This window comes from Amphimedon queenslandica, unplaced genomic scaffold, assembly GCF_000090795.2.
Source record: "Amphimedon queenslandica unplaced genomic scaffold, v1.1 AMPQUscaffold_13435, whole genome shotgun sequence".
Lineage (NCBI taxonomy): Eukaryota > Metazoa > Porifera > Demospongiae > Haplosclerida > Niphatidae > Amphimedon > Amphimedon queenslandica.
In genome coordinates this window covers 159,455-183,514 of record NW_003546329.1, presented here as the reverse complement: position 1 = coordinate 183,514, position 24,060 = coordinate 159,455, and the positions used below count along the sequence as shown (strand labels likewise).

Below are 24,060 nucleotides of genomic sequence, written 5' to 3'. Positions count from 1 at the left end.
TAAAAAATAATTAAATTTTTAAGAGGGTGTGGTGGTATGGTGATTAATTAATTAAGTGATTAAATCACTCCAAGACTCGCTCCAAGATATCTCATTGCATTGTGAAGATGAGTAAAGAAGAAGATTTCGCTTGTGACAAATTCCTACCACAAAGGTGGCGTAAAGATATCTGTAGGACATGTTACCAGCCTCTTAGACTCCACGAGAAGAAAACAGCCAAGGCCACCGGTAGTGAAGACAAGAAGGCAACAACTCCCATATCTACGGCCACGAGCTCCCCTGCTACTCCCTCTGCCCCAACTAAACAACCACTGGCTCGACCATCAGGCACTCCTCAGCGTACTCAACCCTCTAGGGCTCCACCAGCCCCGCCAAAAAGAACCTCTAGCATTAAGAACATAGTAACGAATCCTTCTAAACCTCTGGCCACTAATCCTAATGATAGTAAAGATGATACCTCCGTTGTTCATTCTGCCAGTGATACTGTAGTCTCAAGCCATCATACTGAGGGGTCTGCAATGAAACAAAAAAGTGTACAAGATCCCAAAGACTCGGATCATACAATAAAACCCACTACACCAGTAACGACTGATGACTCAAGTATAGGATCAATTGCTACTAAGGTACCAGTAGTAGCAGTATCAGAGACTAGCGTATCTAAAGAGAAACAAAGACCAAAGCAACCTCCTCCTCCACCTAAGAGAACCTCAAGTATTAAGAAAATTGAAATGCCTCCTTCAGATAGTGTTAGTACTGCTACTGCTGCTACTATCAGTGAAGAACCACATCAATCAGTTGACGCGTTACAAGCTGAACAAATTACCAATCAACAACCCATAACTGGAGGAAGTGTCGTGGAAAAACATCAACTTGAGGTAGTAGAGGAACAACCCCAGCAACCAGAGGAACAACCCCAGCAACCAGAGGAACAACCCCAGCAACCAGAGGAACAACCCCAGCAACCAGAGGAACAACCCCAGCAACTAGAGGAACAACCCCAGCAACCAGAGGAACAACCCCAGCAACCAGAGGAACAACCCCAGCAACCAGAGGAACAACCCCAGCAACCAGAGGAACAACCCCAGCAACCAGAGGAACAACCCCAGCAACTAGAGGAACAACCCCAGCAACCAGAGGAACAACCCCAACAACTAGAGGAACAACCCCAGCAACTAGAGGAACAACCCCAGCAACTAGAGGAACAACCCCAGCAACTAGAGGAACAACCCCAGCAACTAGAGGAACAACCCCAGCAACCAGAGGAACAAACCTCTCAAGTCCCTCCCATTCAAGATTCTGATGAACAGCCTCTCCCGGACAATCCATCCCCTCAAGAAGAACCAAATGAAGTCCTTCAAACTGAGACAGAGGAAGATACACTCACTGAAGACCAACCACCTCCTCAGATTATAGAGGAACACTCAGAGAATGAAGAAGCACATGACGAGAATCCATCAGTACCTTCACAACCTGTACCAGCTGGTGTTCCCCCTCCTCCTCCTCCACCTCCTCCACCCCCTCCTCCTCCTAGTGCTCCGTTAGCACACTCTATTCCCAATGTGAGGGTAATATCAATCCCACCAGTACGACAACCAGGACATCCTCCTCCTCCTCTTGCAGCTCGTCCCTCTCCTCCCCCAGCAGCTGCTGCACAAGACGAGTCAGAGACTAGTGTAAGTTGTTAATTATCAGTCTATATTTAGTAACAAAACAATGACTCATAATGGTATTCATCACAACATCAACATCATGATTACTGTGTCATTGTATACCTCATGTACAGTATATATTAACTCTCTCTCTCTCTCTCTGTGGCATACTATCATTATCACAGAGTTTGCCTATTATTAGTATTATTGTTATCATTATATATAGACTGTTAGTCTATCGAATGCAGACATGTCTGTTCGTCAGATAGCAATGGAGCAGATTCGTTCAGGAGTACAGCTGAGGCCAGTGAGTCCTCCAGTTGAGAGAGCTCCGACTGAAGAAAAAGTTGTTGATGTGGCCAGTGAATTGAGACAAATGATTCAGAAGAAGAACAAAAAAGAAGTTAGAAAATTAATTAAAATTATAATACAGTTTTCTGCTACCTCTCTCTCTCTCTATCTTTCTCCAGTCGCAGTCAATGGCTCCTAAGATTGAAGAGCAAAAAGGAAGAGCTAAAAGTTTAGCTGATCAGCTTTACAGGCTTCAGAGGTCTCCATCTTACTTACACGCACTCGTTAGCCTCCTTGAATCAATAAGAGAGTTTCAACAAACTTGTGGAGTAAGTAGTTATACATTTATATGATACAAATTCTCTCCTATTCATTTCTGACTGTAATGGTCTTTGGTCCAATTTTGGGGCAACTTTAAAAATTCATAAAAAATCCAAATTTGATCGGAATCAACTCAAACTTTCTACACAACATAAGAACATGTATATGCATCAGAAAAAACTATAAAATTGAAGATTTCTTTTCTTGTCATTTTTGATGAAATTTGGCGAATGACCCTGTACTATAATAGTACAGGGACTTCGACCCGATTTTAGAGCGACTTTAAAAATTCATTAAAAAATCCAATTTTGATCAGAATCAACTCAAACTTTCTACACAACATAAGAACATGTATACGCATCAAAAGGAATTATAAAAATAGAAAATTCTCTCCTTGCCATTTTCGACAAAATACATGTACCCTGTACTATTATAGCCCATGATCTTTGGCCCACTTTTAGAGCATCTTCAAAATTTATAAAATTTTTCACTGTACTGTATAATTTTTACTAGTTTAATGTACTTTATAGATACCAGTTGAAATGCTTGTACAAAAGCTAGACTGGCCAGTAAGAGCCATTGATTCTCTTCAAGAGGTTGTTGAGCTGATCAAAAGGTTGGAAAATCACGTAGTTGATGTTGAAAGACTGTGTAACAAAACATTGCAGGTAACAATCATGTTCACACTATTGCTTAGGCTTCGCTTACTAAATATGTCATCAATGTATTATTATGTGGCCTTTATGCGAATGAGTTTATTTTGTTTTAGACACAACAAGTTAATGTTGAGATTGTGAAGAATTGTGTCACCCAAGTAATGATGACAGCTAAGCGAGTTCGTAATGAACACGATCAAGAAACAAGATCATCTCATGCTGTAAGTAAATTATTATTGAATTATTATTATTATCATTATTTTTATTAGTTAAACACTTATCCTGTTAACCCTACTGACATCCATCGATTGCTAAGAAGAGCTGGCGAAGCAGTCGTTCCATTATTAGATAAACTATACGAGAAGGCACTCCAATCTCATGCTTTGATTAACGATCCATCAGTCAGCAAGTTTGACTTAAACTTCAGATTACAGAATGCTCAGAGACTACTGAGGTAAGCTGAGAAAATATGCATGTACAATTGTACATGTATGTTTTTTATTTCAATAATATTTATAGTACATGTAATATACATGTATACATTGTAGATATTGAGAGATGATTGGTAAAGTAAAAAAATACTCAGTGATAGCACCAAGAGTACTTGTATGTATTTCATGATCTTTTTTTCTATTAGAATGTGTTGTCAGTTGTCAGACAGTCTTGCCATTCATCTTGAGATACAGAGACACTCTCGCTATTCTGTAAGCTGCTGTATATAATCGCAACAATGCTAGGGATATCCTCATGAGATTTAATAAAAAATTTTCTGTTTGTTCTTTTTAGGAAGTCATGTTGAAAACGAAGGAGTTGGAGGAGCAGTATCGTAAACAAATGGCAATTCTTGAAAAAAAGTATGTCAAAATGTATTATCAATAGCATCAGCCTATCCTTTAGAGGAGAATGGGACGAAGAGGAGGAAGTTGTCCTTGTCCCTGCTTATGATAAAAGAGTATGTTAGAGATTGTTAGAGATTATGTTACATATATACCTACATTGTTACTGATCTCGTGTTATGTTGTAATTGATCTTGTGTTAATTATGATTTACTTTGTATCACACATTGTTACTGATCTTGTTCCTATAGTCGCCAGCTGCTGTCAGTAAAGAGAAGACACTGGTCACTAATATTGTTGATGCATTGACAAGGAAAGAGTACGAGAGAGTAGAAGAGTTAGTGGCTGATGGTCAGTTCACCAGTGAGCTTTATGGAAGAACTGCTGTACAATTAATCAAAGTTGCTATAGCCAGTGGATCTATTGAGGTATTTTAACTGAAATTTAAAAACATGCTATTCCGTATTTTTATCATAGACAATTGATGCTGTTATTAAAGTACAAAAACAAGTTGCTACTGGTGATGATGATAATGTAGAGTGTCATAACTTTGTTTGGCTAAACGAAGCCATCATGAAGGTACTGTGCACATCATTACTGATACTATTAGTGACTCCATACATTAGGGCAGCAACCAGTGCCTCGAGCATCTTATTAATGTAGTAGGAATACCGGTTAATTGTCAGAGCAGTGATATAGGCAATAGGTAATAATTAAATACCAGATATAGTATTAATTTATTACTGCTATTATTATTATTATTATTATTATTATTATTATTATTATTATTATTATTATTTTATAGTGCTCTTCATGTGGCGGTACGTAAACAGGACTGGGGTCTAGTGGCATGTCTCATCAGGTTAGGAGCAGATCCACTTCAAGTGAACAACACGTTTAGGAATCCTCTGCAGCTAATAGCTCTTAAAGTGAGTATATAGACTGTACAGGATGGACAGGAAGTGAATGATGTCATTATTATGCTGTGGTTGCTGACCCACAATAGCCTCACCAGTTTTAGCAGCATTTAAATCACGACCTGTGAAAGTGGTTGTGAGCTTCGAATTGATATTGTATGATGCAAAGTAAAATTTTTGGAGGAGCATTTGAATGCTCCAAGGTCTGAAATTATGAATGCTAACTTGAATAAATAAACTAAACTGTACAGTATATGGTCTTTGCACTCTTTAGCAAAAATTGAGTATTTTATGATCAGAAATACTCAGACTTCTCTTCATGTTTGTAGTGTACATGTACTTTTACAGGGTTGTTCACATCTTTAAAATTTCTTAATTTACGTGTAAACTAAGTGACAAAACAATTCATTAAAAAAACCTGCTTAGAAAGCAGAACAGTTTAGTGGCTTGGGATTTAGTGTAGAGCTTCACAATTATGATATACTTAATTATTTTTAATTTCTATTTTAGAATTTTCCACAGCAACATTTCCCAAAAGTTGACATTAAAGGTTAGTGCATCATATGCATAGCTGCATACATGTATCATGTAATGATTTAATAATAATTTCGTATTAATATCCTTAGAATTGCCATTTGACATGTCGAATTATATCAACAACCCAAGCCTGAGGTCAGTTATATATGAATAATATTCAGGATTTAATGATTGATATTAATATTTTGTGTAGTGATGCACAAATTGTGACCAGTGATGGCGACATTTTTTATATCCATCGTCTTGTTTTCTGCGGACAAAGTCCCGTCTTTAAGAGTTTATTGGAATCAGAATACTGGGCAACAGATAGCAATAAGGTAGCATAGTAATTGTTTTCAAATTTTCAGAATTTACTCAAAATTGGAATTAAGTCCCTTTGGCCAATTTTTGTCAAAAATGACTAGGAGCAAATTCTCCATTTTTATAATTTTTCCAAGTACATTTACATGTCCTAATGTTGTGTAGAAAGTTTGAGCTTATTCCGATCAAAATTAAATTTTTTTGTAAAATTTTAAAGTTGCTTCAAAATTGGGCCAAAATACGTACAGGGTCGTGGGACAAATTTTGCCAAAAATGACTAGAAAAGAATTCTTCATTTTTATAATTTTATCTGATGCACATACAAGTTTTTATGTTGTGTAGCAAGTTTGAGCTGATTCCGATCAAATTTTAATTTTTTATGAATTTTTAAAGTTATGAAAAAGTCATGTACATATACACTATTGTAGTGCTTGTCAGCTCATGAAGCTCATGTTGTTTAGCTCACTTAGCATGCTTTGAGGGAAACCCTGAATTGATTCTATCACTATCATGTGTCACACTTTCTGTTGTGATAGGTTACTCTACCAACTGTCAGTAGTAGAACATTGAAACTCTTACTACAATATCTCTACACTGGACAAAGCACTTTTAATCAAGATGATCTAAACACTTGGATTGATGTATCATATAATTCTTCATTATAGTATTTATTTGTTGGTTTTTATAGTTGTTGGCTGCTGCTGATCAGTATTTGTTATTGCCATTAAAGACTCAGTGTGAATCTGTCCTGTCTGGAAAGATAGATCATGAGGTTAGTACACACTCATAATTATGTATTATATATGTACAGTGGACACTTATAAATTACACACTTATAATTATGTATATGTATATTGTACACATGCTTTACTCTTTCTAGGTTGTTGTGCCAATGCTTCATGCTGCTGCTAGATTCAATGCTCAGAAATTATTAATAAATTGTTGCAATCATCTCTTTTCTAACTACAGCAGCGTTGAAGACAGTGGTAAGAATAATGGTGATGATTATGCTTTGTGGTTGACTGTCATTTTTAGGTCACGAAGCCATTTTGTATGTTTTGGAAAATATACTAGAGAAGTAGACAGAGATGGACTTGAGATTTTAGTATAAAAATTCAATTTATTTCAGTTTTAATTTTATATTAATAACAATTATCCTGGTGAGAGTACTCATTGTCACAGCTATTATAACATATCAATGCATCACACGCAGTCCATCTCTTGTGAAATGAACATTGTCACAACATAGTAATATTTATCAATATGTCACACATAATTAATCTCACATGAAATGAAAACATCACAACATAGCAATATTATCACACAGACTATTAAGAAAAATAGAAAAAGTTAAAATTGACAACAGTAAGTTATTGTTGACCTTGTACACATATTTGTAACAAAGGATTAGTTTATATTTTCAGTGCGTTGACTGTTAGCATTACTTCCATACACGTTAGAACCATAAGTAGATGCAACTAGTAATAATTGCTCATCTTCTCCTTCATCATCACTAGAAAGAGATGCAGAATGGTTGTCATCATTATCGTGTACTTCAACGTGTCTTTCGTCATAATCCTCTGGGTGAATCATTCGATCAGGTAGTGATCTCGATGACCTGTTGCTGCTTTCAAAAAATGACTTGATCTTCTTACTCATCGAGCGACTCCCACTATCATTGATAATGTTCATTTTGTTGGGCAGGAAAAGAAGCAAAGACTTCTTACAGAACCAAACAAGGCAATAAGCAATGGCAAAAAGAAGAGGTCCATACATGACTGGTATGATTACATATACTGCTATGTCAATTGGTACAAATGTTAGTGCAATCAAGCCAGCTAGCACTAATAAGAGGAGGAAGTTGGTGAGATTGTGAATGTTCTCAGTGTACGGTCGAATTATCATCACAGCTCCAGCAGTAATACCTGTCAAGAATAATTGCACAATTGGGATGATATTCTTGCCTTTGTAAGAGATAAAATAGGTAGAGAGGAGTGCTATGCGAAATAGTAGAAAGAGACCGGCAAAGTAACGAAAGTCACTTAGTTTCTTGGTGCTGTAGCGGAAAGGACCAGTCAATACATCAACCAATGCTACTAAACTTTCTCTACGTAAGCGTAAGCAGTTAAGAACTCTTTGTGTTTGACGAAACTGATAAACAACAAGGAGGAATGTAGGCAATGCCACAAAGAGAAACAGAACCACAATTGCTAAAGAGCCATATATAGCATGAGATGAGTTAAAATATTTTAGGCTCCCATCATAAAAATATACTTTTTTAACTTTGTTATTAATGACATCTTTATCTGTACTGTAATGCAGGAGTTTAAATGAGATACTGGTCAGTTGTGTGAAGCAGAGAATGTAGATAAGTGCAAGTGAGTCTATCAATGATGGCTTTATTCTCATTCTCAACCAGAGTCTTGCAGCTTGCTGGTGAATAGGCCTAGTAATCCGCACTACAAAACCGTAGCCTTTGTGGTACATTACAATCCAGACATATAGTAGGAGAAATAGAGCAAGGGCATAAAAGACAACAATATACTGGAGAGCAATGACTTCAATGGCACCCATCTTACTCCCAATGCACATTTCCACATCTTGAGTTAGCGTGAAGAAATCAAGGTTCCAAATGCTGAAGGGAAATGCTGCATAACTGAAAATCCTATTGTACTTAGAAGTATCAGAGCTATGAAGCCACAAATTAGCCAACCATGCTGGATAATTCCAAGCAGGGAAATTAATTGAGATTATTTGCGAGTACAGAATGTAGCCACTGATTGACCCATTGGTAATCTTCAGGTTGAAAATCACAATTAAGAATATCATTAAAGTCTCTGGGAGTATCTGAAGAAGAAAGAACATTGACCAACCCCAGGCTTTGCTGTGAGAGCAATTCTTGCACTCTAAATATATTGAATTAATTGGTATTGAGTAGCCTTTCTTGCATTGCCCACAAAGTATGCCTTCTCTGTTACTGGCACAATGACCATTTCGAAGAGCACTAATATTAGAATAAGCTTTACAGGAGAAATCATAGTATGAGAGTGGACAGTGGCCAGCATGAGTTTCATTATCTGCAGATCTAGAAATGCAAAGACCATATTTTTCCTTAATAAGCACTTTGCCTTGAGTTAATTTTTTAAACTCACAATCTGTAGTGCAGCTACAGGAATTTCTGCCAGAGCAGCAGTAATAGTCCTCTATCAGTACACATTGATTAGAATGATTAGACAAATATAAAGGCCAAGTACATTTTTCAATATTAATAGACATGTGAACCTGCAGTGCCATTCTACCTTTTGTGGTGATGCTCAATTGAACTGTATCCTCATCATTAGGATGATAGCTTTCATCTCCTTTTGAGTAGAAAATAACTGAATTTTCCCCATTTAATGTTGATTTACATTGCTGTTTTGATGAAAATTGTGCAGGTCCTGAAAGCACACAAACTATCAGACCTGGTTGAGCAATCCCTCCAGTGCCATCCCATACAGTAATAGGTAGCTCTGTCTCACCACCAGGAATAGCTGGAACCATAATTTTATTAACTTTTACAAAAGCTGCTGCAGAATCAACATGATTATGACACTTGCCTGGCTTATAGTGCCAATGTTGCCAGCAGAAAGTAGTGTTTAAGCTTGTATTATTGTTGCTATTTTCAGGAGGAAACCAACATGAAATAGCATTGGCAGCATAAAGTGAGGATGAATTACTGTAGCTTCGAGGCATTCCTATTGTATTGCCTTCAAAATTGAAAGTAGAGCTCCAATTATTTGGATGGTAGTAAGAGTCATAATATTGTAGGAAACATTTTGAAGAGAGTGTCGTTGGCTGATTGTTAGAAGTGCAGACATCAGCAAAGATTGCACCTCCTAGTACATTAGCACTGTTATCAGTGAAATTAAATTTTGTTCTTTCACCTATAATAATGTAACTACAGTCATACAATGCCATAGCTCCACCATTAACAGCACTATTATTGAAAAAAGTAACAAAAGTTTTACTCTTTATGTCAGCGTAAGTTGTATGAAGTTCTATTGCTGATCCAACATTGCTTGTAAAATTATTCCATGACTTTAGAGCGAGTGAAACTCCAGAACTGTATAGGACTCCAGAGCATGGTAGAGAGGAGAAGGGTAAACTCTTGGTAAGATTGCAGTAGATTCTATTGCTATTAACCAGCAGCTTTTGAAGAAAAACAATGACACAAAACTCTGTGCAATGTGAGAGAACTTCCTGACTGAAATAAGCAGCAGCACCAAGAAAGGCAGTGTTATTAGTAAAATTGGTACTTAAGATGGAAACTGTATTGTTACTGCCACTATTTTTCTTTCCCTCATTCAAATTGAGCTCTAATGACAATCCACCACCTGCAATGCCTCCGTTGGAATCAAAAAGAGAACTTGAGATCAAAATCTTGTTTTCAGTTAGATTTTCACCAGATAGGATAATTTTTCCTCCTCCTCCACTGCCATCAATATGACTTGATTCTGAACTAGTGCTTTTCAGCAATTGAGAATTAATGTTTCTCTGTAAAGTCACATCTTTGAATGTCAAAGTATTGCTATGGGCTTTATCATGAATTGCAACATAGAAACCACTTCCAAATGTCCCGGCATTTCCACTGATCTTGACACCGCTGATCTTAACTGAAATTTTATCTGTGATTCCCTTAAAAATAATAGAAAGTCCACCACCATGACCAAAAGTAAAATCCTGCTTTCTTCCATTATGTGCCTTGTAAAACAATTCCTCTAGGCCATCATTACTTTGAGTAGCATTATTATCAGTAAAGTTTGTGTTGTTAATAACAATAGTAACACCCGACAGGGCAGGTTTATCATAATCATTTGTACAGGTGCTGATTCCTGGAGAGCAAAAGGTAAACTCAATCTGTAGCCCTCCACCCCCTGGACCAGTCTGCCCTTTCTGGCTGTTGTTTACAAAAACAGAATCAGTAATGACGACTGATTCCTGTGGATCATATATTGTTAGCCCAGTCCCTTTTGACGAATTAATATGCACATGTTCTAAATTGATCCTGCTACAATTCAGCATGTAAACAGCAACAGTGAAATTTATAAAAGAATTGTTATGCTGGTATTTACTGCTGCTGACTTGATTGATGCCACAATTAAGGAACAAAATATTTTTTAGTACAACCTCTCCAATTGATCTGAATGTCAGGCCTGCTTCTGGTGAGCACTTTATAGTCACGATGCTGGTTTCGCCCACAAGTTCAAAATAATCAAGGTCAGTTAGTACAGTCTCATCACCACTTTGTAGCTCATCATGCTCCACAGTCCCTAAGAAAGTAATGGATAGTGCTCTATCTATGCTCTCTGTACCTGTATAATTGTAAAAAAGGCAAGACTGAACAATGATATAGACAGCTAGAATATAATATTATCATAATCATTTAAATGGAGGTGTAAGTAGATGGTTTAATGCAATTGCCTCATGCTTAGAACTAGCTCTAGATAAATGGGAAAACTATGATTAGCTGTTACCTTCCTGTAGAGCCTCATTTAGGCTAGTCAAGCAATTCCCACCATAACGTTGATTGCACTCTTCCTTTGACGAAATGTAGATTTCTCTGTTAAGTGCCAATGAACCAAATACGTTCAAGGTAGCAACGAGCAAAAAAAGCAATCTTTCTCCCTCTATTGACATCTTCAGAGGAACATTGATACAGGTAATTTAATATTGGAATTTGGGAGGGGTGACCACTGACCAGATCAGATTAAACAGGTAGATCTAGATAACCACATCATAGATCATAAAATACTATTATATCTATAGTAGTGTAAGCATAACCATAAGTCAGGCAAGCCTGAAACTTTTCTATTGGTAATGTTTGGTTCATTCTCAGAGTGCGGGAGTTTATTTTATGTAAAAGTGGATATTAAAACAAAAATATGCGTTAGGAGAGGAGTTTGCTCTTGTAGAACATATCGGCTAGTTTGAACAATCCCTGCTCCAGTCCATCACTGAAGCTGTGACTGCTGCTAGCTCTGCCTGATGAACTGTCTTGTGAAGTTGTTGTACGCGAGCTTGAGAGAGAGAGACGACTTGATGAGCGAGGAGAAGGAGCTCCTTTACGATGAAAATTGAGTATCAAAACCTGACAGAAGTTGCCCTACACAAGCCAAATAGGCAGATGTGATCAAATATCTATTATATTTGTGGTTGAAAGTACCAGTAAGTGCACAATATCACACTGTGTTCACATCTATGATGCTGTGTCAGTAAATGGTGTAAGAAAGTAGGTTATATGCATTAAAAGAAACAATTCATAGTAGTTCATAATAGTAGCATCAAGAGTATCATCATGTACTTACCAGTTCACTAACAAGTAGCTTCTTCAGTGCTTGCTTCTGAACAATATCAACTTCACTGTCAATGATATAACGGACTGACTGTGACATTAGCAATACAACTGCCTACAAATCATCACAATATATACAATCATAAAGAAAACCTATGTTAACAAAGATGATAGGTAACTCAAAAGTTAAGCAAAGATATGCAATACTAATAATATGCAATAAAAATTATTATTATCATTATCAATAAATAAATCTTACTAGCTCCAACATAAGCAAAATCTCTGCACGTTTCTGCTGGACTGCAGGAGTAGAGTGTGAGCGATGTGGAGGAGCAGGGGTAACAGGACTCTTCAGAGGAGAAGATTTTGATGGACTACGAAACGGCGGGACAGTCACAAAAGAAGATCGAGTACTAGGATCAGACTACATAAACAACAACAACAACAACAATAATAATAATAATGATGATGATGATGATAATAATAATAATAAGAAATAATAATAATAATAATAAATCATAGTACTGTACAAATTGTGCATGATAGGTTTTATACCTTTTTCAATAGCTCACAGCCAACATTGAGTGTACCAGTCAGTGTGCTGATTGATGGAGGACAAGTTGGATCCAATACAGGTAGATCAAAGAAAAGATGAAAGAGAGGTGGCCACTCCAAAAGGTCCAATGGCTGTGTAAACTAAACAAACACACAATTGAAAGTAATAATTAGGATTTTTAGGAGTTGTGTCTTATAACGTACAGAACACATAAAGAGGTCATTCAGTGGAGGAGTGTAGCAGTTGAGAACTGACAAACAAGATATAGAGATTGATACTAATCTAGTAATGATAGGAGACAAGTAAAGCCTAGAGTGTTTAAACTAACTTGTCCCTGACTCTTAAGTAGGCAGGACTGAACTTTATCCAAGAATCATCATTTACTTTTGGTGAGAAATGCTCCTTTGTTTTAATAGCATTGGAAGACTCCTCAGGTTGAAGTAGACCATGACTGTCCATGGTCTAAAATTAAGAAATAATTTCATTAAAAATAATAATAATACATAGATTACTTTAATGACATCCTTTATTCTATTCCTGTGTAGCACAGCTATAGCACCATTAAATAGATTAAGAAGCCTCTCCTATTATCAATTAGTAAACTATTTTACTCATATTTTAAGCATACGATTGTTATGTTGTGCTGTTGAAGTAGCACTGTCCTCCATTGTGAGCGATACTCCACTAGCACTTGAAAGAACTGACACACACTCTCTGTCTCTTCCAGTGACTCCATGAAACGAGTGGCAATGTAAATATCAAGAACCTTAGGAAATATAATAATACTTAAGTTAAATAAATAAGACAACAATGAAGTGAATGAGCACTATAGTATTATTTTAATGGCTTCTATGTGTACAATGTACATATACAATATTTTAGCTTTCAGTCCCTCAGAAACCTTATATCATTAATTCATAGACGCACATTACAACATTAGTAATGTATTTGTTCTTCTTTAAGTTCTTTCTTACCCAGGCTAATCTATCATAGTGAGCTCCTATGAAGTTAATGACAGGCTCTATCACATAATGTCCTTGCGAGCATAAGAGATTGCTGACTAGCTTTAGAGCTGACAGCCAAACCTTCAGCCATTGAGAGGGAGGCATCAACTCCTTTAAACTCTTAACATCTCCTATCTATAGACACAGGAATGATATACTTATCATTGACTCATTGACTGTGGTAGTGCATAACCTGAATCTGAGGGTTGAGCTTGTCCACAACAACACACAAACTAACATTAAGTAATTGAAATATGTTGTTGCCTGAAAGAACCCTAGAGCCCTACAAAAGACAAAAATAAGCAATATGTACATATATATAAGTGAGACATTTAAATGATAACATTAACATTAGTACCTTATTTGACATGGCCAGTGTCAGGAAGAAAGAAAAGCAAGCATTCACAAAGTCTGGATGTGACAGTGCCTATCATAAAACACAGTATTGAGACATCAGGTCAAATATAATTACTAATTTGTGATAAAAATTTCTAAAAAATCCAATTTTTGATTAGGATTAGCTGAAAATTTTTTATAGATATTAGAACAAGTATTAAAAACTGTAATACTCAGCTATTTAGCATGAAATACAATAGTTCCCATATTCTCACTACAGTACAGGGACTTTGGCTCAATTTGGAGCAACTTTAAAAATTCATAAAAAATCTAAATTTGATTAAAATCAGTTCAAACTTTCTACACAACATAAGAACATGCATATGCATCAGAAAAATTATAAAAATGGAGAATTGTATCCTATAGTCATTTTTGACAAAATTTGACCAAATACCCTGTACTATAGTACAGGGACTTTGACTTGATTTTGGAACAACTTAAAAAATTCATAAAAATTCTAATTTTAATTGGAATTAGTTCAAACTTGCTACACAACATAAGAACATGTATATGCATCAGAAAAAATTATAAAAATGGAGAATTGTCTCCTAGCCATTTTTGACAAAATTTGGCCAAATACCTTGTACTATAGTACAGGGACTTTCGTCTAATTTTGGAGAAACTTTAAAAATTCATAAAAAATCTAAATTTGATTGGAATCAATTCAAACTTTCTACACAACATAAGTACATGTATACGTATAAGGAAAAATTATAAAAATGAAGAATTCTCTCCTAGTCATTTTTGATGAAATTTGGCCAATGTCCTTGTACAGGAACTTTAGCCTGGTAGGGAGCAACTTAAAAAATTTGTAAAAAAACAATCTTGAGCAGAATCAGCTTAAACCTTCTACACAACATAAGAATATGTACGTATGTATCAATATTCTCTTTATCATTACTATTACTATTACCCAATGTCTCCCTACCATACCTCACAATGTCCAATACAAGCTTGGACTAATATCATGACAACAGAGTGATCCTGTAATAAGAGCAACCACTCCTGGTCACTCTCATCATCCTCAAGTATTGTTGCTGTTAATTCAGACAGCAAGTACACGCTATACACTTCAGGATAATGCTACAATGAATGAACAAATACATGTATATACATGCATAAGAAAGAATGACGTACCTTAGTGCTCATTGATAAGTATTGAGTGTAGTGGGTGAGTGTCTGTACTATGAGTGGTATCAAACCATGAGTGTAACGCACTTCCAGTTCAGCTAAGAAAGAAATTAATGTACAATTGTGTGAGCACAATGGAGGATATACTTCAGTTCAGGCATGAAACAATGCATACATACACACTCGCTAATATTTCTTACTTTCATTTTGCTTCAGTGACCGTACGATACAAATCAAACACGAATACACTAGAGGCAGAGTCTCCCACAGGTTGGGATGATATTCGCAATTAATGAAAGAAAAGAGTATCTCGATGAACCTCCCAATCACTTTACAAGGGATAGTAACACTAGAAAATCACACAATAATAAACACACAGTCACAGTTAATTCATTGCTATACCTGGTCCATTTCTTCAATAAGGAGAGATAGAGGGTAAGCAGTTCGGTTACAACCGACAGGCTCTGTGGGAGTCGCTCTGTTTGAACCATGAGAGAAGCTAAAAGCTCCTGGAGGAGTACCTCCTTCTTGTCGTTACTGTGTAATTCAAATAATGACTCCTAATGATCATCAGTCAATAAATTAATCATAATAATATAAATAATTTAATTTAATTATAGCTTACATGATGATGGAGTGCTACTAGAAGGAATCTCTTCCAAACCTCAGCTAGGTCATATTGTACTTTAATTATTTCCACAGAGACAGTAGCAGCTGCCCCCACCTCACTCTTATAGGACAGCTCTGAGTCTTCCACTTGTGGCTTGGCCTGGAATACTTTACACACTCTTTTGTATAAACCATCAGACACAAACTTCCCAATCGATGTAATAAGATCCTTATCAATATCACCTCTACATAATAATAATAATAAACAATGATAATTTAAATGCAACATAAGTTCATCTACATATTATATGTACAAACTCATTACATAAACTTTCAATACAATGTATGTCATAAAAATTATAAAATACACAATAGGAAATACTGCTTACACATTAACATAGTATAATTCCAATGCTATTATATGAAATATCTCCACACAGATACGTATCTTGTGAGTCTACACAATACAATCACACTATAAAAGTCTACATTGACTAATATAATACAGTACCTGTTGGGTGTCTTGCTCCACTGATTGATGAGGCAAATTATCATAAAGAACCTTCATGAGGTGCTCCCAGAATTTATCGGAGGATCTAACAGCCTCAAGAGCAGCAACATGTCTACCCTCCCAGAGGACTCTTAGCAGGTGCATACCAGCAGAAAGCAATGAAGAAACAACTGGAGGAACCTAATCATAATGAAATATAACTACTACTGCGGTACTTGATGAATAAATAAAAGTATTACTGCTACATTTGATATGCATAATAATTGCATGTACATGAATGCAGCAGTCATAATTATAATAGATACACATACACTCTCATGCCTGTACCTGGTGCTTAGGATCAATCATATTCAGAACAGGATAGAGGCAGCTATCAGGTCTTATCATTTCTTTCTTCTGACTGGTTGAGTCATTCTTCCTGCGTAGGCTCAACGATAGGAACAACTCCAGTAGTCCTGGCTGCGTCCCCATTGATACTGATATGAGATTAAGTATAGCAATCCTCAGGTTATTACTCTAATAAAAATAGCTCGTATAGAATGACTAAAAAACCCTCTACCATACTTCAGTCCTTGCTGACAGACGAGTAACAAAATTATCCCTAAGAGCAAGTGCCTCTTGACCAAGACAAGAGAACATTGACATTGGAGCTACCTATCATGATATAATAAAATAAAAAATACATTAAATATGATGTACTGTACACATACAGATGCTAGTCTTGTTAGTAGTTGGATGGCTGATATGGGTACAGTGTTGTCATCATGATGGTATATGTATGAAGCCAGTCTAGTCACAATGTGTTGAGGAGTAGAGGCTGAAAAGAACGAATGACCAACTGTCCTTGTAGCTAGGGCCTCCTCCAATGGTGTCACTGACTACATACAATAATAATATTTAATATTTAAAATAGTTAATAAAAAATAGCAAGCTCACTTCAGTTTTCTTGCATTGCAATAAGAGATCAGTGATTTTGAATGATATCTTTAAAGACTCAATTGGTACTGAAGTCTGACACCAACTAAAACAGCAAACACACACATAGAATATGAAAAACTTCAGAAGATGCTAGAAGAAGATGGACTAACTTGTGAGACGATGCCATCAGTTTATTAACAGTGCTGACTCCCATACCAAGTACATTGATTATCAGTACATGTCCGGATGATGTTAACAGCAAATCAACAGTGAAATCATGTAGCATACTAACCAATACACAATACACTAGTACAGTGAACAGTGAGTCTACTTACGTATGAATACTGTCACTAGCTTTATTAGCAGTAGTCTCCAATACCTTGAGACAAAGCTTCAATATGAGATGACCTAAAATATAAGGAAATGAATGAACTGTGTAATGTCTTCACATACAGAACTCTTCTCTGTCCTTCTGGCTATTATACCTCCAGTTCTGACTGGTTAGAAACACAGCCTGCATAATGTACACAATAGTGGCTAGCATGTACTCAGATATGGTATCAGAGGAGGATAGACTGCTGTGTAGGAGTCTCATCATTGCTAGAGTCACAGCATAGCACCCGTGAGCTCTCTCCCAGACATTTAGAATATTACAATAATGACTGGGAGATATCTGTAGACTGTAGCACAGGAAGGGGGGAAATACCAATGTAATGCAATGTATTTGGTTTTATAATTACTCTTGTGGTGATCCGATTAATTGTGGTAGAAATCCAGTCTGAGCTAACTGTCTCCAAACTTCTTTTGCTTGATTCTCTGCCATCACTGCCAAGCAATTGATACATTCGGCTATGAGAAATACTGGTGGATGCAATAATCCAGAAAACCTGGGAACAATAATACAGTACTGGAGTAGTAACAGTAATAGTGATGATGAGCTTACTTATGTAACACGCTGTATACATTAGATAGCAATGGGCCAATGTTGAATGAAACAGACCAGTTATACTTGATCACTCTTGCTGTGAGTTTAATAATCATTGTCACATAGTCTACAACTGGATGACTCTCTGAGCCTATACAAATGCCCAGAATGAAGCATTATTATTTGCACTATCATTTATACTCATTCCTATCCCGGATGTATGGAGTAAGTGTATCAATTGAACTGCAAAATAATCCCAAACTGAGTACATCAATTCCCAGCATATGGTCCTAGGAGGCTCTTTATCCTCTTCCTCCATCACATCAGTGCTGCAGCTAACAACTCCTTTAGTACCAGGAGGCATCAGTAATGGAGGGAGACCAAGAGACAAATACTCTTCAATGAATATAATAACAAGAACATCACAAGTTATACTTGTATGTAACTGTGTACCTTTCTCAAATAGTACTCTCGGATGCTTAAGTATGAGATTAGTATTATTGAGAACATTATCAGGACACTCTTCTGTGTAGAAATTAAGTTCATTGAGTAACATGAAGACTCTCTGGGCAGAGAGCTCGTCTTGTGATAGCGAGAGAAGCAACTTCAATACATGATCAATTTCAAATGGTAACCTAAAGTATACATAATATCAGGCAACAAGTAATGTTGGAAGAGTGACTGTTGGGGTTAATGGTATAAGGTAATTAAGTTAACCTTTTCACTGCTGATACTAGTAGTACACCTAATCCATCATCCAGACCCTATTCAGAGAATGATTGAGTACATTGTTAATAAACTCAAATAGATAATTACATTTTCCCAAAACTCTAGTCTCAATCTTGGATGAGTTAGCACGTGTGAGCTAATATCAAGTAATACCTACACATGGTATACCAATAATAATAATAACAATAATAATAATAATATTATTATTATTATAATAGAAGGATTAATGGTTTACCTGAATATCACCAAGTGAGTCCTCACTGAACAGTGATATGACTAAACTCACGAGTGTATTGATAATACTCTTACCCACTACAGCAACAGGCTATGGAAAAAAAGAGAAAAACATTCAAAACTTAAATAAACGTCCATTACTGATACACAATTATGTATATAACAACTAGTACATGTTAATGTCTACTTGATGGCTTTTAAAATTTTTGATCTCCAGTTTATTTAGTACATGTACTACAGGGTTCAGGATTTCGACATAGTACTCATGCAGCTTCTTGTTAGTGGATTGTCAAGTTGCTCAAAAATCAGGCCAATGACCAAAGGCTATAGTCTTGGCCAAATTTTGTCAAAAATGTCTCCGAGAGTATTCTCCATTTTAATAATATTTTCTGATACATATACATGTTCTTATGTTGTGTATCAACTTTGAGCTGATTCCGATCAAGTTTGGATTTGTTATGAATTTTTAAATGTTGCTCAAAAATCAGACCAACAACCAAAGGCTATAGCCTTTGGTCTTTCGCAAAATACTGTCAAAATGGCTAGGGGATAATTCTCCATTTTAATAATTTTTTCGATTTGAGCTAATTCCAATCAAAACAAATTCTTATGAATTTTTTTAATATGCAAAACCCATTCGTTCTACTGTCACGAAATCTGTGACAAGCAAAAATTCATTAGTTCCGTTGTCACAAAATCCGTGACAAGCAAAAACCCATTCGTTCCATTGTCACAAAATCCGTGACAAGTAAAAAACTCATTAGTTCCATTGTCACGAAATCTGTGACAAGTAAAAACCCATTCGTTCCATTGTCACGAAATCTATGACAAGTAAAAAACCCATTAGTTCCATTGTCACGAAATCTGTGACAAGTAAAAACCCATTCGTTTCATTGTCACGAAATCTATGACAAGTAAAAAACCCATTAGTTCCATTGTCACGAAATCTGTGACAAGTAAAAACCCATTCGTTCCATTGTCACGAAATCTATGACAAGTAAAAAACCATTAGTTCCATTGTCACAAAATCCGTGACAAGCAAAAACCCATTCGTTCCATTGTCACGAAATCTGCGACAAGTAAAAACCCATTAGTTCCATTGTCACAAAATCTGTGACAAGTAAAAACCCATGCGTTCCATTGTCACGAAATCTATGACAAGTAAAAAACCCATTCGTTCCATCATCACGAAATCCGTGACAAGTAAAAAACCCATTCGTTCCATCGTCAAGAAATCCGTGACAAGTAAAATACCCATTAAAGTTGCTCCAAATGCCACGTGCTGTATTATAGTGCTTGTCAGCTCATGAAGCTCATGCGGTTTACATGTAGCTCACACATTGTGGGAAACCCTGCAGTTAGACATGATTAATTGGTTATGTTAAATAATATCATTATTTTAAAATTATGTTGTTCAAACAAAATGATAAAACAACACAAAACGTACCCTATCTCCAGATAAAAAGGGACTTTCCAGCATTTTCAGGAGATAAGCAAAGGTAGACTGACAGTCAAGTTGTCTCATTTGCTCAAGGTATTTAACCTGATCCTCATCGTCAGTCAACATGTAGCAGAGTACAGACCAAGCCAGGAGCAGCGGTGAACACTGGGAGGGCTCCTCCTGTAATAGACTATCTATTGACTATATAGTAAGCAAAATAAAACTAGTATATACAGCCATTAGGCATAAACCTTAGATTCTTTGAAACCACTCAAACGATGCTTATGTAGTCTAAAAAATAATAATAAAATACAAAATACACTGTCTTTTTATCAGTACTTGGCCGGATCACTTTTGTTTTTCAGTAGCCACTCAATATAGAATGCTTCCAGTAATATGATAGTATACAAGTGATTGATGTGACAGGAAAGGAGCTGAGATGAGACATCCAAATGACAACGACCACGTGATTCATACCCAAACCCAATACCCTATTGAAATGAACTGTACATACAATGTATATATGTGTGTATATTAATGTACAGTGTACAGTATAAACTACAGGGTTTCCCACAAAGCATGCTAAATGAACTAGATTTACAGCATGACAGCTCATACATGCATTTGGAGCAACTTGAAAAATTTATAAAAAATCCAGACTTGATCGGAATCAGCTCAAAGTTGATACACAACATTAGAACATGTATACGTATCAGGAAAAATTATAAAACTGGAGAATTCTCTCCTAGCCATTTTTGACAAAATTTGGCCAACGAGCAAAGGCTATAGCCTTTGGTCGTTGGCCTGATTTTTAAGCACTTTTAAAAATTCATAAAAAATCCATTTTTTTATCGGAATCAGCTCAAAGTTGATACACAACACAAGGACATGTATATGAATCAGAAAGAATATATAAAAATGGAGAATTATCTCCTAGCCATTATTGATAAAATACCCTGTACTATAGTGCAGGCCAGGGTCTTTGGCCCAAAATCCTGTGGGAAACCGTAATATACTACTGTATTTACTGGTACATAACAATGTAAATCAATATACATACCTGGTATTGTTTTATTGAGCCCACAATTTTTTCTGGAGGAAATTCAAAATCTTTATAAAATAAGAGCAAAATCTCAAGCAATTCGCACTACAAATAAATTTTAAATTAATCATCCAATGATTCATCACTGTACTTGCTCCAGGAGTAATTGATGCACCCATTTCCTTTCTCCATCAGGAGTCTATCATACACCATGTACATGTAATATTGTATTTATAATAAGAAATAAAATATAGCCAATCACCTCGACAGTAGTTGGGATTTCTTCCTTAACAGACTTATCAAACTGTTTCCAGACCTGTAGAGTAGATACATGTAAAAAGTATGTATACATACATGTATATAGTTAAAAAAAAACAACAACAACAACAATAATAACTCACTCCAGAAACAAATGCAACAGTAGTAATCTCAAGCACATCGACACATCTCTCATACACAACCTATTGTGAATGAATATTTTATCAAAATAATTTTACCAAAACAACTAACTCGAAAAGGATGACTGCCATCTTGCCAATAACCTAAAATTTGCTTCACACATCTAAATATAAAATAATACTACACAAGTTTAATATAAAGACCTAGTTACCTAAGAATATAAAGTCTTTCTCTATAGTAATAGTCCTCGATGTTCACTAATAGAGTGCTGTGATCTGCTGAATTAGGTAAAAGATTATGTATGTCTTGAAGTGAGCCACAGTATCCTTCAAGAAGGAAGCTCTTAAATATCAGGAAGCTTTGCCATTGGTCTAAATTCTATAAAAAAGTTAATCAAATTAGAGTGACAAAAAAAATATAATAAATTGGTTTTAAATTGCATAACTTGTATAACCCATAATGGAGGATAGACTAACTAAACCCACAAGTACATAATGAATCCTTATGAGTCAATAATCATTAATGTCATTATTAAAATTCACTAACAAGCTTCTTGCTGATTTCTTGAATAAACTTGGCACTTTTTCCTGACACATCTTTGGATGACAATAGTTTTGATTCTGAAGCAGAGCTGTATATTAATACATATATAAACAAGAATAAAAATAAACGTGTACCTTGGTGGCTTGAAGTATGCTATACCACTAACTAAAAGTGACTTGTTTGTTTTAACTTCAGATAGTATTAGGTCCTACACAGATAAAGTACCATGTTCAGCACAAACTCATTCCACTCACAGTATTTTGAATAGCCGAATGGCCAGTTAGTATCTTCCACAGGCTCTGACCAGACCTAAAAGGCAATAAGAGGAAAAAACAGAATAAAATACAAACTAACCTTTCCGCCATATTGTCCTCCCACGTGGTTAGTGGTTACTAACTGTAACCGCACCCTAAAAACAGTCACGTTGTTTCACGTGTTAATTTTATTTTATTATTGATAATTTTATTTTATTATTGATAATTTTATTTTATTATTGATAATTTTATTATTGATAAATAATAATTATAAGTAACTTCCTCTGAAAGTGTTCCGGATGATGTATCACCAAAATCTGATAAAAGTACAGAGATGATTGAAAATACTGCTGTATAACTTGATTTTTTACTTCTAATAATTTTGACCTTTCATTTCTGTGTGTGTGGTAATTGAACTATTTATTGTTAGGTTTTTCAATTGTGTTGTGTGATTATAATTAGTCTCTATATATAGTCTAGTTATGTATCTTTTGTAACACCATGCTGCTTAAAGTGTTTGCACTTTGATTTTTGTCAGTTTAAGTTCTTATTCAGTTTTTGTTCATGATACTTTCTTAAGTCATAATTACAACATTTCTGAAAAAAAAAATGAAAAAAATGAATTCATTTTAAAGTGCGATTTATGAAATTTTGGATGTTCAATCAGCTGTGTGCACATCAATGCTTAGGAAAAGACTGGTAATAGTAGTACTTCAACAATTGAACTCATATTCCAGTAAAGCTCTTTGGTGCCTCATAGGATGTATTTCTTTATTTTTTCTACTCTTGATATTTTGTGCGTTATTTGATACCAGAGATAGGTCCATAAACCTATCACATTGTTCTATGAAAAAAGAAAAACTCCCCACATTTAGCTATCACTATAATAATCTAGAGCTGCCTGTACAATTTGTAGAGGAGAAGAAACAAAATGATGTATGGTTTAGTGTTGTGCTAGTTCCAACGGAACTAGAACTAAATCTATTTTAGTACACCTATTTTTCTCCTAGTTCTAGCTCCAAGAACTAGAACTAGAACTGAACTACATTGATACAAAGAACCAAAACTAGAACTAAAACTAGAATTTGACAAATTAAAGCACTGGAACTAAAACTAGAACTAAAGATTTAGCTATTAAGGAGTTGAAACTAAAACTAAAACTAAAATGTGCAATTGTAAATCACTAGAACTAAAACTAGAACTAAAACGCTACCCTTTTAATAACTGAAACTAAAACTAGAACTGAAATGGAGACCTTTTAATAACTAAAACTAAAACTAGAACTAAAATGGTACCACTTTGAATAACTAAAACTAAAACTAGAACTAAAATGCTACCCTTTTAAGTTATTAAAATTAAATTTCATTAAAAAATTATAAAAATCACCTAGAAATGGTGCATTAGTAGGACTAAAACTAGAACTATAAGGCCAGAATCAGAATTTGGCATGGAACTAAAATTAAAACTAAAACTAAAACGGAAGTACTAGTAGAACTAAAACTAGAACTGAAACTAGAAATGAAGTACTGG

General features: G+C 35.5%; 3 protein-coding genes across 4 annotated transcripts; 1 reads left to right on the top strand and 2 right to left on the bottom strand.

The window, feature by feature from the left end:
- Positions 1 to 58: 58 nt before the first annotated feature.
- LOC109581529 (formin-like protein 7) lies at positions 59 to 6,698 on the top strand. 2 transcript variants are annotated; one of them, XM_019995715.1, is made up of 21 exons: positions 59 to 1,136; positions 1,263 to 1,673; positions 1,876 to 2,052; positions 2,120 to 2,269; positions 2,792 to 2,929; positions 3,031 to 3,138; positions 3,187 to 3,371; positions 3,555 to 3,621; positions 3,704 to 3,771; positions 3,815 to 3,869; positions 4,005 to 4,181; positions 4,231 to 4,332; positions 4,380 to 4,459; positions 4,559 to 4,682; positions 5,181 to 5,220; positions 5,297 to 5,342; positions 5,401 to 5,524; positions 6,044 to 6,148; positions 6,196 to 6,279; positions 6,388 to 6,493; positions 6,543 to 6,698. In XM_019995715.1, exons 1-21 carry the CDS (start codon positions 108 to 110, stop codon positions 6,587 to 6,589), a joined length of 3,423 nt encoding a protein of 1,140 aa, XP_019851274.1. In that variant the 5' UTR covers positions 59 to 107; the 3' UTR covers positions 6,590 to 6,698. The 2 variants fall into 2 exon arrangements, with proteins under 2 accessions (XP_019851274.1, XP_019851273.1); XM_019995714.1 differs by having other exon boundaries at positions 59 to 1,673.
- Positions 6,699 to 6,756: 58 nt separating this feature from the next.
- Positions 6,757 to 11,226, bottom strand: LOC109581528 (uncharacterized). The gene is made up of 2 exons (XM_019995713.1): positions 11,021 to 11,226; positions 6,757 to 10,858 (listed from the first exon to the last, which is right to left on the bottom strand). Exons 1-2 carry the CDS (start codon positions 11,181 to 11,183, stop codon positions 6,915 to 6,917), a joined length of 4,107 nt encoding a protein of 1,368 aa, XP_019851272.1. The 5' UTR covers positions 11,184 to 11,226; the 3' UTR covers positions 6,757 to 6,914.
- Positions 11,227 to 11,366: 140 nt separating this feature from the next.
- LOC105312526 (nucleoporin NUP188 homolog) lies at positions 11,367 to 22,657 on the bottom strand. The gene is made up of 45 exons (XM_019995712.1): positions 22,631 to 22,657; positions 22,531 to 22,585; positions 22,411 to 22,484; positions 22,280 to 22,364; positions 21,945 to 22,111; positions 21,845 to 21,896; positions 21,736 to 21,795; positions 21,597 to 21,650; positions 21,486 to 21,533; positions 21,353 to 21,439; positions 20,632 to 20,783; positions 20,544 to 20,583; positions 20,299 to 20,493; positions 18,853 to 18,942; positions 18,705 to 18,770; positions 18,606 to 18,652; positions 18,342 to 18,523; positions 18,090 to 18,284; positions 17,907 to 18,039; positions 17,704 to 17,850; positions 17,417 to 17,643; positions 17,299 to 17,371; positions 17,134 to 17,250; positions 16,982 to 17,066; positions 16,756 to 16,923; positions 16,610 to 16,699; positions 16,373 to 16,561; positions 16,046 to 16,225; positions 15,924 to 15,991; positions 15,551 to 15,779; positions 15,328 to 15,485; positions 15,126 to 15,274; positions 14,932 to 15,023; positions 14,728 to 14,877; positions 13,757 to 13,825; positions 13,592 to 13,681; positions 13,369 to 13,533; positions 13,023 to 13,160; positions 12,907 to 12,978; positions 12,723 to 12,856; positions 12,598 to 12,676; positions 12,394 to 12,534; positions 12,098 to 12,262; positions 11,852 to 11,953; positions 11,367 to 11,649 (listed from the first exon to the last, which is right to left on the bottom strand). Exons 1-45 carry the CDS (start codon positions 22,639 to 22,641, stop codon positions 11,434 to 11,436), a joined length of 5,286 nt encoding a protein of 1,761 aa, XP_019851271.1. The 5' UTR covers positions 22,642 to 22,657; the 3' UTR covers positions 11,367 to 11,433.
- Between the last annotated feature and the right edge of the window lie 1,403 nt (positions 22,658 to 24,060).

What these genes read in the sequence shown, in the direction of transcription:
- LOC109581529 (XM_019995714.1), top strand. Translation starts at nt 108, where the DNA reads ATGAGTAAAGAAGAAGATTTCGCTTGTGACAAATTCCTACCACAAAGG. An exon ending in ATCAACAACCCAAGCCTGAG is followed by an intron (nt 5,343 to 5,400) that starts GTCAGTTATATA and finishes TATTTTGTGTAG; the next exon opens with TGATGCACAAATTGTGACCA. An exon ending in CAGCAGCGTTGAAGACAGTG is followed by an intron (nt 6,494 to 6,542) that starts GTAAGAATAATG and finishes TGTCATTTTTAG; the next exon opens with GTCACGAAGCCATTTTGTAT.
- LOC109581528 (XM_019995713.1), bottom strand. Translation starts at nt 11,183, where the DNA reads ATGTCAATAGAGGGAGAAAGATTGCTTTTTTTGCTCGTTGCTACCTTG. An exon ending in AAATGAGGCTCTACAGGAAG is followed by an intron (nt 10,859 to 11,020) that starts GTAACAGCTAAT and finishes ACAATTATACAG; the next exon opens with GTACAGAGAGCATAGATAGA.
- LOC105312526 (XM_019995712.1), bottom strand. An exon ending in GAATTATACTATGTTAATGT is followed by an intron (nt 15,780 to 15,923) that starts GTAAGCAGTATT and finishes ATTATTATGTAG; the next exon opens with AGGTGATATTGATAAGGATC. An exon ending in AACAGCACAACATAACAATC is followed by an intron (nt 12,979 to 13,022) that starts GTATGCTTAAAA and finishes AATTGATAATAG; the next exon opens with GAGAGGCTTCTTAATCTATT.